Source organism: Equus quagga, chromosome 13 (assembly GCF_021613505.1).
Source record: "Equus quagga isolate Etosha38 chromosome 13, UCLA_HA_Equagga_1.0, whole genome shotgun sequence".
In the NCBI taxonomy this organism is placed as follows: Eukaryota; Metazoa; Chordata; class Mammalia; order Perissodactyla; family Equidae; genus Equus; species Equus quagga.
In genome coordinates this window covers 19,086,850-19,098,285 of record NC_060279.1, presented here as the reverse complement: position 1 = coordinate 19,098,285, position 11,436 = coordinate 19,086,850, and the positions used below count along the sequence as shown (strand labels likewise).

General features: G+C 40.3%; 1 protein-coding gene across 1 annotated transcript in view; it reads right to left on the bottom strand.

The window, feature by feature from the left end:
- The window catches only part of RNF2 (ring finger protein 2), a 45,410-nt gene that overhangs the window by 9,183 nt on the left and 24,791 nt on the right, over positions 1-11,436 (bottom strand). The window contains exon 2 of the mRNA XM_046684159.1: positions 3,565-3,653. Coding sequence (XP_046540115.1) covers positions 3,565-3,651 — 87 coding nt within the window. The 5' untranslated portion in view covers positions 3,652-3,653. The remainder of the gene's footprint in view (positions 1-3,564; positions 3,654-11,436) is intronic.

The following is an 11,436-nucleotide window of genomic DNA, read 5'->3' as shown; positions in this document are numbered from 1 at the left end:
AACTATGTACCAGGGCTTTCGGGAGGAAAAAAAAGAGAGAGAGACAAAGACTGGCATCAGATGTTAGCTCAGAGCAAATCTTTCCCAGCAAAAAAAGCACTGAATTTGAAATCAGATTCCTTAGGTTCTAGTTCTAGCCATATTAACTAGCTATGTGACTCCCAGTAATTATTTAACATTGTTTTCTTACATGCAAAATGAAGTTACAGCTAAGTGAACCCTAAGAATTCCTCCGTCTTCAAAAACCACACCATTTTGATAATACATTATACATTTCATGCTATTCATTAAAAGATTTTAAGATTCAAATACAAGTATTCTCTAGTTTATATACAGTCTAACAGGATTTCATTTTAAAATCATTTTTTGAACCTTAAAAAGTCTAGGTACACAGAAGCAGTTTTATACCAAGTGGTCAGGTTCTCAGGCTAACCCTACAAACTGATTTAAACCACAGCACACCAGAAGTATAATGAGTGTTAGTATTTCTGTTATGTCTAAAAATGCTTCAGTGTGAAAATGCACTTGCAATTCCAATGCAGAATTCCAGGACACATCTCCCAGCTTCAGAGAGTTAAGTGACTCCCAACTCCTACTGTCTTCACCACCACCACTACCTACTCTTCCCACAAGGTGGCAGTGAGAACAAAGATTACCTAAACTCTTAAGGCACCAATACTGGCTCCTATGGATTGAGTAAAGAGGTCTAGTAGGTAGCTATTGAAAAGGAAGATGCAACATGAAAAGATGCTCAGCATCGCTAATTACCAGGGAAATGCAAATCAAAACCACAATGAGATTATCACCTTATACTTGTCAGAATAGCTATTCTCAAAAGGAAACAAATCAGTGTTGGTGAGGATGTGGAGAAATGGGAACCCTCATACATTGTTGGTGGGAACGTAAATCAGTACAGCCACTACAGAAAACAGTATGGAGGGTCCTCAAAAAATTTAAAAAAGAACTACCATACGATCCAGCAATTCCACTTCTGGGTATTTATCCGAAGAAAACAAAAACACTAATTAGAAAAGATATATGCACCCCTGTGCTCATCGGAGCATTATTTACAATAGCCAAGATATGGAAGCAACTTAAGTATCAACAGATGAATGGACAAAGAAAATGTGAGACATATATAGAGGGACAGACAGATACACACACAATGGACTACTACCCAGCCATAAAAAAGAAAAAGAATGAAATCTTGCCATTTGTAACAATAGGGATGAGCCTAGAGGGTATTATGCCAAGTAAAATAAGTCAGACAGAGGAAGATAAATACCCATGATTTCACTTATATGTGGAACCAAAAAACAAAACAATGAACAAACAAAACAGAAATAGACTCATAGATACAGAGAACAAACTGGTGGTCACCAGAGAGGGGGCAGGAGGTTGGGCGAAATAGGTGCAGGGGATTAAGATGTATAAACTTCTAATTATAAAATAAATAAGACACAGGGATGTAATGTACAGCATAGGGAATATAGTCAATAGTACTGTAATAACTTTGTACAGTGACAGAGGATTACTAGTCTTGCCATTACTAGTGATCATTTCATAATGTATATATAAATGTCAAATCACTATGTTGTACACCTGAAACCAATATAATATTGTGTGTCAACTAGACTTCAATAAAAAAAAAGTAAGGGAAGATGCAGGTAGAAATAAGAGGCTTCCCATATGTTACTGAGACTTGCCGTTTCTGCTGGCTCTCCATCATACTTGCCTTTTCTCTACATGGTCAAAACTTGATGACCCCACAAGGAAAGACATGGAAACTATAGATATTGCCCATAACGGACTCAAGTAGAATATATTTACATTTATAATAACAACTACCACTATTATCAAGTGTTTATTATGTCCTAACCTCTCTCTACACATCACTTTCTGTATTTTATTTTACTTAGTTTAATATGTAGACAAACTTTTGACTTAGGAATTATAACCTCTGTTAAACTATTACATAAAGAGTATGATGCTGACTCAGCTGGTAATCAAATCTGTCGTCCTCCTCCTCTTCTTTAGAACTTGCCTAGCAAAATCCTAACCCCAGATAACCTCAACCATCCACGTTCTCCACGCCTGTCCCTGTGCAGGTGCGTGGCCCTTTGGGGGGAAAGGGGGCAAGCACACAACCAGACTGGTATCACTCAAACTTTCACCAGCCTCAAATGGTGTTCAACACTGCTCAGCAACTGGTTTCCCTAACAAACTTGATTTTCCTTTCACTAACTATTTTCTACCTTATCTTCTATCTGCAGACCTTCCTCCACCTGAACATTCAATAGATTACCCTACCTCAAATTTCATTAAAAGAAGGCTCTCTCATTTTCTATCAAATCATTATAAATTGTCTTCTTCCTTCTTGTTAACAAAGAGAAAGTACGTCTGTTCCTATCAAAGGTACATTCTTCTCAAGCATATCCCTCTTCTGATTATTCTATTTACTCTTAAACTTCAGCAATCGCTCCCTCTCCAGGAAATCAGCCTAAATGAGTATCTCCATAGGGTTGCTGCATGGTGAAATGTAAATGATGGGGAGGATGCAGTTCTATCTCCCACCTTATAAACAAAACAAAATTTAAAACTTCCTGATTCCATGTTCCCCTCCCGTTTTTACTCTGCTTCTCTGCTCCTCTCCACAGCCAAACTTCTCTGAAGATTTGCCTATACATTTTCACTTTTTTCCCCTTCAACATAGCACAATCTACTCAAGTGACTGTACTCTTTTCAAGGTCATCAAGTATATACTGCCCAATCTAACATATGCTTTAGTACTCCTCATCTTACTCAACCTCTCAGTAGTGCTCAACACAATAACTGCATCCTACTTCTCGAAACACATCCTCTTAAGACTTTGATCTCCTCTCCCCAACTCCGATTTTTCCTTACTTTTCTCTGGCTGTCCCTTCTCAGTCTCCATTGCTGGCTCCTCTTCCATTACTTAATTTCTAAATATTGAAGCTCCTCTGGATAAAGTTCTAGGCCCTCTGCTCGTCTCTCTCTAGGTGATCTTATCCATTCTCATTCCTTAAAAAATGTGTAAAATTTTATATTTATTCCAGACTCCTAGTTAGTAGCTCTGCCTGCCTGTCTTATAGGCATCTCAAATTTAAAATGAGTTTAGCATGTTTATCTCCTTCAAACCTGTTCCTCCCCGTCTTGCCCAACTTCACCTTCTCAAAATAGTCTTCCTTAGTGTCTCCACTCCCATTATTATTTATTACAGCACTGAGGACTTTCCCTTTACACAATTCCTCAAATGTGTAATTCTGTGGATATTTACTTGTTTAATGTTTATAAATTCCAGGGGCTGGTGCCACATCTGTTTTATTCATCACTTCACTTAGTGCCTAGCTTAGGACCTAGTAAAGAGTGTGCACTCAAATTACTTGTTGAATCAATAAATTAAGTGTCATCCAAACACAAATCAGGACTGCTTGTATATAAATTTATTATTACTATTAAGTTCTTTCAAGTTTTCATTTTCTAAAAATGTATCCCAGTTTACATACGTCTCATATGTCCTCAAGTTATCTTAGTCCACATTACCTGAGGTGTTCGTTGTAATTCATATAAACTGAGTTCCCATGTTTTGCTTAATGGTTGAGTTCCATTCGTCTGCACAGCCTGAGACATTGCTGGGAATAAAAAGAAGAGAAAAACAATTATAGTATCTGAAAGGGAAGTAAACCTCAAAACTGATTTTTAGGAATTGTGAATCCTGAGAATAATAAAAATAGAACTTATACACAGGCTCTTCAAAATTCCCATTTATAACTACAAGCTACTTATGAGCATGAGACTATCACTGATCTCTGAATGCCCAACAGCTGGCACACAGAAAGTGCTTAATTATTACTGAATGTATAGAAAACTGTCCTAACTCAAAATAATGTGTTTCTGAAATTCATCATCATAGAACTTAGAACTAAGGCAAGAAAAATCCAGACTCTTCGCATGGCCAGCAAGTCCAACTTTTGCCAAAAATATAAAATCAACTTGATAGCACTTTAATCTATTGGTCATTCTGCTCTACGTGCATAGCTCCACTGGTGAAAAATCCCTACCTAATAAGCCAGCTTGTAATGTTCAGAAAGCTCTTCCTAATGCTGAGCCCCACACTGTTACCTATTCATCCTATAGTTGCCCTCTGGAGGCAAACTGATCAAGTCTAATAATTTTCTACATGACAGCCTTTCAAATATTTGGACACTGTTATCATATCCCACATGATTTTTCTTTCCTTTTGGCTATATATCCTAGCTCCTCCTATTGCTCACCATTTGCCACAATTTCAAGGTCTCCTCACCACCCTGATTCATTAATTCTGCCTTTCTTCTTATTACAAATGAACTGAACAAGGTAAGGCCAACTTCTCTGCTGGTCTTTGAGTAGGGGATGGAAACGAGCATACATGTGAGGAAGACAGTCTTAGAAAACTCCTCTAGGGGCCGGCCAGTGGCACAGTGGTTAAGCTTGCGTGTTCCACTTTGGCAGCCCAGGGTTTGCTGGTTCGGATCCCAGGTACGATCTATGCATCACTTGTCAAGCCATGCTGTGGCAGGTGTCCCACATATAAAGTAGAGGAAGATGGGCATGGATGTTAGCTCAGGGCCAGCCTTCCTCAGCAAAAAGAGGAGGATTGGCAGGAGATGTTAGCTCAGGGCTAATCTTCCTCAAAAAGAAAAGAAAAGAAAAAGAAAACTTCTGTAGGGCAGAGGAAAAAAAGGAGGTTCTAGTCATTCAAATATTTAGCAGGTATCTTACTATCTGCCAAGCAAAACTGCTCTAGGTCCTTGCTTCAGAATTCGTAGCCTAAAAAATGAGAAATACATGTAAATAGCTAAACTACACTAAGACACATTCCAAGCAGCAGAATGGAAAAAATAATACAGAGTTACAGAGGAGGATCAGGGAATTTGAGGAGTTAGGGAAGCCTTCAGCAGAGATGAAACAAGCCTTAAAAAATAAGAGAATAAGACACTGGGATGGGAGTACAAAAGAAAGTGGGTTCTAGGCAAAGTAGAGCAGCATGTATGAAGACAGGCATGAAAACCACATATGCTTGTGTTTGGAAGCTACTACAAGTTTTAAATAAGACAGTGACATGGTCAGTTTCATGGAAACTCAAGCATTAGTGTAGAAGGCAGAAGAATGGACATAAGTGAGCATGACCAATGAGGAGGCTGCTGCAAAAGCCTGAGTGATAGTAACTATCTGAACCAAAGCAGTTAAGCATGGACAAAGAGACACAATGAGATAGAGAAACCAGTAAGGGATATATACGACACCTGTACAAGAGAGAAGGGTCAAGTGCGACTTTGGGAAAGCACCCATCCTTTACTGAGAGAGAGAACACGGAAGGAAGGCGTGGGGTAGAAGAGAGGCGGAGTTGCTACACATACTGAGTTCCTGTTATTTACGGACCCCTGAGGTAGAGTGGTCCAGTAGACAGCAAGAAAGAAAAATCCCACACTTGCCTGAAGACACAACCTGCACGAGCACAGTAATTCATATATTCTACGCTAGCACAAGGACAATGAAGGACATGATCTGTTTGTATCCAGGAAATGGAATTTCCCACTTCCAGCAGATAGCATTTAAACAGAACTGCTCTCAACAACCCACCCAATCAGCAATTAGCTCAACTTTGCTTGGTAAGTAAAAGCACTTCATTGAAATTTAACTAAATTCTAGCTCCCTTGAAAATTCTATATATCTTGTCTCTTCCTTTAACAAAAAACTACATTTTCACATGAAGTTTCTCCCTTGCCTAAGCAAAAATTTAAATAAATATGTTCAAACTCTTCAGATTTGAGTGAGTCGCGATTTTTGTTTAAGATTTTGAGGCTGTCCACTGGGTCCACCTTAAGGGCTCTCACTCATTTTGCTTATCAAAACTAGTGGAATCCTGGGCCAACCCTGTGGCCTGGTAGTTAAGTTCAGCACACTCCACTTGGGCAGCCCAGGTTCAGTTCCCAGGCATGGACTTATACCACACGTCTTTCAGTGGCCATGCTGTGGACACAGCTCACATACAAAACAGATGAAGATCGGTAACAGATGTTAGCTCAGAGGGAATATTCCTCAGCAAAAAAAAAAAAAACAACGAGTGGAATCCCAAGCAAGCAAACATTGCTTCAGCTCTTTGTGCTTGAAATACAATCGTCTTTCAGTTCCATCATGATCCCTGATCAGTGTCCCCAACAGTAATCTGAAATCTGAGCAATATTTTACAGAGCTCTGGCCACTAATCTAGCTGAGTTTATTTGTTCATCCTAGGATTACTAGCCTTTGGTTCTTTGATCATCACTGAGTGCTTTGACTCCACGGTCTCAGAACCATAAATTGAAAACATTTTGTGATAGAAACTTTTACTTGGTGAAACACTGTTTCTGTATCATTCAGTCTTCATGAGGATCGAATGATGGCACAGACTCCAAAATTGCTATCTAGTCAACCTTTAGAGGCTGACGGATACAAGAGTCCCATTAGACCAGCATCTGCTCTCTGGAGCAACAAACTTTGCTGAGTCCCTCTGAAAATCTTCACAAGGAGATTCTCTAAGGGAGAGATCACCTTGTTTAATGTAGGATGCCTTTCTCCTTCATATCTGTATTCTGGGGCTAAAGGTTACCAGACCACTAAATCATGGGACCTAGCCACTATTTTAGAAGCATCGTTTGATCCTATTATAGTCTGCGTATCGAAGTGAGTTTCTCCGCATCTAAGCTACAAACTTGAACTGGCAGAACTCCTGTCCCTTATACACACTCTTGGTATAATCCTAATTATTGTGCTTACTAGGCTAGAAGGCACAATTTCTCCAAGGATGATTTATAATTACCTCAGCTATTACTGGGAATTTTGGACATGTCAAAGATAATACATTTAAGAGAAGCTCCAGAAAAGAAAGAGGAAATACCAAATATACTATGGCCAGCCTTTTTGACTGGTATGCTGAGGCCTCAAAATGCAACTCTGACTTTAAAACACCATCCCTTTAAAGATTCTCTAGCAAAAGCCAAAGAAAAGAAAGCACTCAAATTACCTGAAACCTGCCCTCCTTATGCATCCAACATTATCGTGCTAAAATTTAGTATCAGCACCCTACCTATATTGCCTCTGTTCCCCTCTACTGCCTCCCCTAAAATGCTAAATGAATTATGTTTTCCTCAAGGTCTCCTCCAAGAAAACAAGCAGTGACCCAATACCCACTTAAAGTTGCTACAATGGTGAGTAAGCCAATGGAAACTAAATTAAGGCACAGTTGAGGGTTGAGCTAACAGTCATAATCAAAGACTTTCCAAAACCATAAGGCAGGCAGACTAATGACTGCTACTGAATTTCACATTTTATTATACACTGAATGTCCAGGAATCCTAGGCTTATAATAATGAATCCAGTTACCTGTAGCTCCTCAGATGGATAAAAATGGTTGAAAGCTGACAAACAGCTGGAAAAAGATTTTTTAAAAATCTGCAAAACATTCAACAGGGACTAGAGAGAGCAAGAAAAGTAGGATACACATAAGGCTTTTTCTGGTGCCTTTCCTTTAAAAGTTAGATTAAAATTCGAGGGGCCGGCCCCGTGGCCAAGTGGTTAAGTTTGCGCACTCTGCTTCAGTGGCCCGGGGTTCGCCAATTCGGATGCTGGGTGCGGACTGACACACTGCTCATCAAGCCATGCTGTGGCGGCATCCCACACAGAAGAACAAGAATGACTTACAACTGGGATATACAACTATGTACTCAGGCTTTAGGGAGGAAAAAAAAGGGGGGAAGATTGGCAACAGCTGTTAGCTCAGGGCCAATCTTCCTCACCAAAAAATAAATAAATAAATAAATAATTCGAAGCTGTAAACAAGAGATGAAATAATAAATAGGAGACAAGAGAAATTAGCTTCAAGGTGGTTGACCTATGTTGTGGGATACATCCAAGAGGCAATGTAAAAAGAACTTCCTCTCTCTTCTTATTAATAGGCTAAGACCTCTTAAAAAAAATTGGAATGGAAAACTGCAAATCTGGATACTCACCAACATGGAGCTAAAAATGTTAGAAGAGCTTTAGAAAACTGACAAACCATGAACTAAAACAAACATACAACCCTTCACATAAAGCTATCAAAATAAAAACAAAATCAAAACATCCTTCAGCATCTAAGTATCAAGGACCTATTCATAAAGATACTGGCAGATATGGCAATCAAAAACCAACTGGAAAAGGCATAGTTCCATATTAGCAAATAAAGGATGTGTAAAGAACAATGGCCCAAAACCTACCCAAATAGGCTGCTCTGAAGACAACTCTGGAATCTTATTTCCTGTTGTTGAATTCAAGGTGAATCACCTATAAATTTAGATAGTCACCCTGCATATAGGTTCATATGCCATTATTTCTACCATAAATCCTACAAGAACATGATGATCTCTCAGAGAACTAAAACTACTCAGACAGAAGGAATTTTTCTTTTTTTTTGGAGGAAGATTAGCCCTGAGCTAACATCTGCCAATCCTCCTCTTTTTGCTGAGGAAGACTGGCCCTGAGCTAACATCCATGCCCATCTTCCTCCACTTTATATGTGGGACGCCTGCCACAGCAAGATTTGACAAGTGGTGCCATGTCCACACTCGGGATCCGAATCGGCAAACCCTAGGCCACTGAAGCGGCATGTGCGCACTTAACCACTGCACCACCCAGCTGGCCCCTAGAAGGAATTTCTAAGAATTCAAAATCCTAACCCATGTCCCAACCTGTAACTGTTATCCTGGGGACAACTATAAACAGAACATTCCTTTTTTCTGTCTCTAGAAAGCTCCTCCAGCAAATTAATGGGAATTGTCAAATAAAATACTCTGCTGAAGGCTTGTTTCTAGAAACACTAGTTCACCTGCACATAAGCAAATTATACCCGATTCGGATATTTGTATTCCTGTGGCAAATAAGACTCAGGAAGTAATTCACAAGGTAGTTGTAGCTCTAGAATTTCCTGGTATCATTCAGAAAAACTAGCTATCTCCATGGCTTTGAAAAGTTTTCCAGTCTCTCTGTTTCTATCTGTATTACAATCATATGTTTCCGGGTATCTAGAGTCTTAAATGCAACTGCATGAATGCTACCTTACCAGATAATACAGCAGGTAATCCTGAGACCAAAATAAGGACACAATCTTGCTGATCGCCAAAACCACTAATCTCAATTTTTAAGAACCGGTCAGCAGGGTAGATACGAACAATATTCAATGGCCTCTCCTGTAACCTGGCCAAGGAAGGTCAAAAGGGGATCTGAGAGGGCTGGCCCCGTGGCCGAGTGGTTAAGTTCGCACGCTCCGCTGCAGGCGGCCCAGTGTTTCGTCAGTTCGAATCCTGGGCGCGGACATGGCACTGCTCATCAGACCACGCTGAGGCAGCGTCCCACATGCCACAACTAGAAGAACCCACAACGAAGAATACACAACTACGTACCGGGGGGCTTTGGGGAGAAAAAGGAAAAAATAAAATCTTTAAAAAAAAAAAAAAAAAGGGGGATCTGAGAATAAAACATCCCATTTTTTGCTTCAGGACACAATCCACATAGAGAGGAAGCTGTAAATTCTACTGTGGCCTAAAGGACATGACCCACACACAGATGGGAAGTTCAAATTTCCACTTTGGGCAGTCACTGAACACCTAAGCTCTCAAGATTAGTTCCTCTTTGCTTTAGGTCAGTACACTACTTCATTTAAATTTACCCTAAATTCTACCCTTCCCCAAAATCTATATAATCTTTCCTCTTCTTTCAATTAGTGAGAAACTGCATTTCTGCCTGTGGCTCCCTGCCGTCCAGGCCAAGATGTGAAATATATTCAGCTTCTGTTTTTCAGACGGCAAGGAATTGTGATTATGATGAATAGTGTTTGGAGCCATCTATGAGAAGACACTACTAATATACAGACAGAGCAAAGCAAGAGGAAAGGAACAGGAACGGACGGCCTAGGTAATAATTATAATCTGCAAGGCTGGCAAGAAGAGCTGAAGCCAGTGAAGACGGGAAACGAGGTGTCAGACAAGGTAATTTTAGGGATTCTCTTCAGCAAGAGGAGTGTGCTTCCTGGATGACTACGGTCTACAGATCCTCGCGGCACGAGAGATCCAGGTCCACCTGGGACCCACCCCCAGTCACAACACCTAAATTACACTTCTAAACAAAAGATACTCGACAAAACAGAAATGTTTCTTACACACAGTAGGCGCTTAAGTTTGTGGAAAGAATGTATAAATGGAAAGTCAGCATTAGTTTGGACAAGATAACTTTAGTGGCAGTGGCAGAAACAAAATAAATCTGAGGAAAGATCTAGTCACAGGGAGATTTTGAAAGCTTGACGCTTCAATAACCAAAGAAGAAATATCAACAGAATGTTCAGAATGCTCTTTAGGGACTGCAATACCCGGCATTCAGGCTGACTTTCCAAATCTTCACCGTCATGGCACATCACACAGTTCTTTTACAGAACTCAATGTGGTCTCAAAAGGTTTTTCAATATAGCTACCCATCGAGCAAAGAGCAGAGCAGACAAAAGAGATAAAAAGTTCCTATGCATTCTACATAGAAAGATGGTTTATCTTTTTTAAAACAAGAAAAGGTTAGACTTCTGTTTTCACATGTAAGTTGCCTCTCCATCCTAACAAGTAAAAAGTTCATACTGAAAAATCACAACTCTTCGTGGATCCATAAGCAAGAGAAGGACACAAAGCAAACCACTGGCCCCCAAAGTGTGAGACAGAATAGAGGGCCTCTCAGCAGAGCAGACCTAGGAGCAGAACCCGCAGCAAGAACCAGTGTCACGTAGGAAAACTTGAACTATAAGTGAAAAACCGCTGGACGTTCAATGTGGACAAGTCTGAGAGTTAAAAACCCCAGGAGGACCCAGTCACAGGGGCCCCCACAATATTGTGAAATTTACCTCCAGAAGCTTGACCAGATTCCCACACTAAATATCAGAGAAAAATTCCTTCATGCTTCCAGCAGGGGGAGCAGAAAGGAACCGTTTTTAAATATGCCAGAGCACTCTGTTCTTCTCAACAAGGCCTGCCCTCAGGGAAAAGTAGTTAACCGGTGCCTAACTGTCCTGGGGAAGGGAAAATACTCAACTCCAGCCCATTCTAGCCTTCCTGTCCCACTTCTAAGGGGGAGAAAAAAACAGAACCACTTGTGAAGTTCACTAAAAGACTGAGACCAGATCATAGGACTACAGAACCCTTCCCCCCACACACCTGACTGCACATCACTAAAGGCCTATTAACAGCAGTTCCCTTTAAGCCGGGAGATCACGTCCAGCTATCTAGAAAAAATTACAAGGCATAGCAAAAGGCAAAAAACACAATTTGAAGAGACAAGCAAGCTTCAGACCAGCCACGGCATAGATGTTGGAATTATCAGACC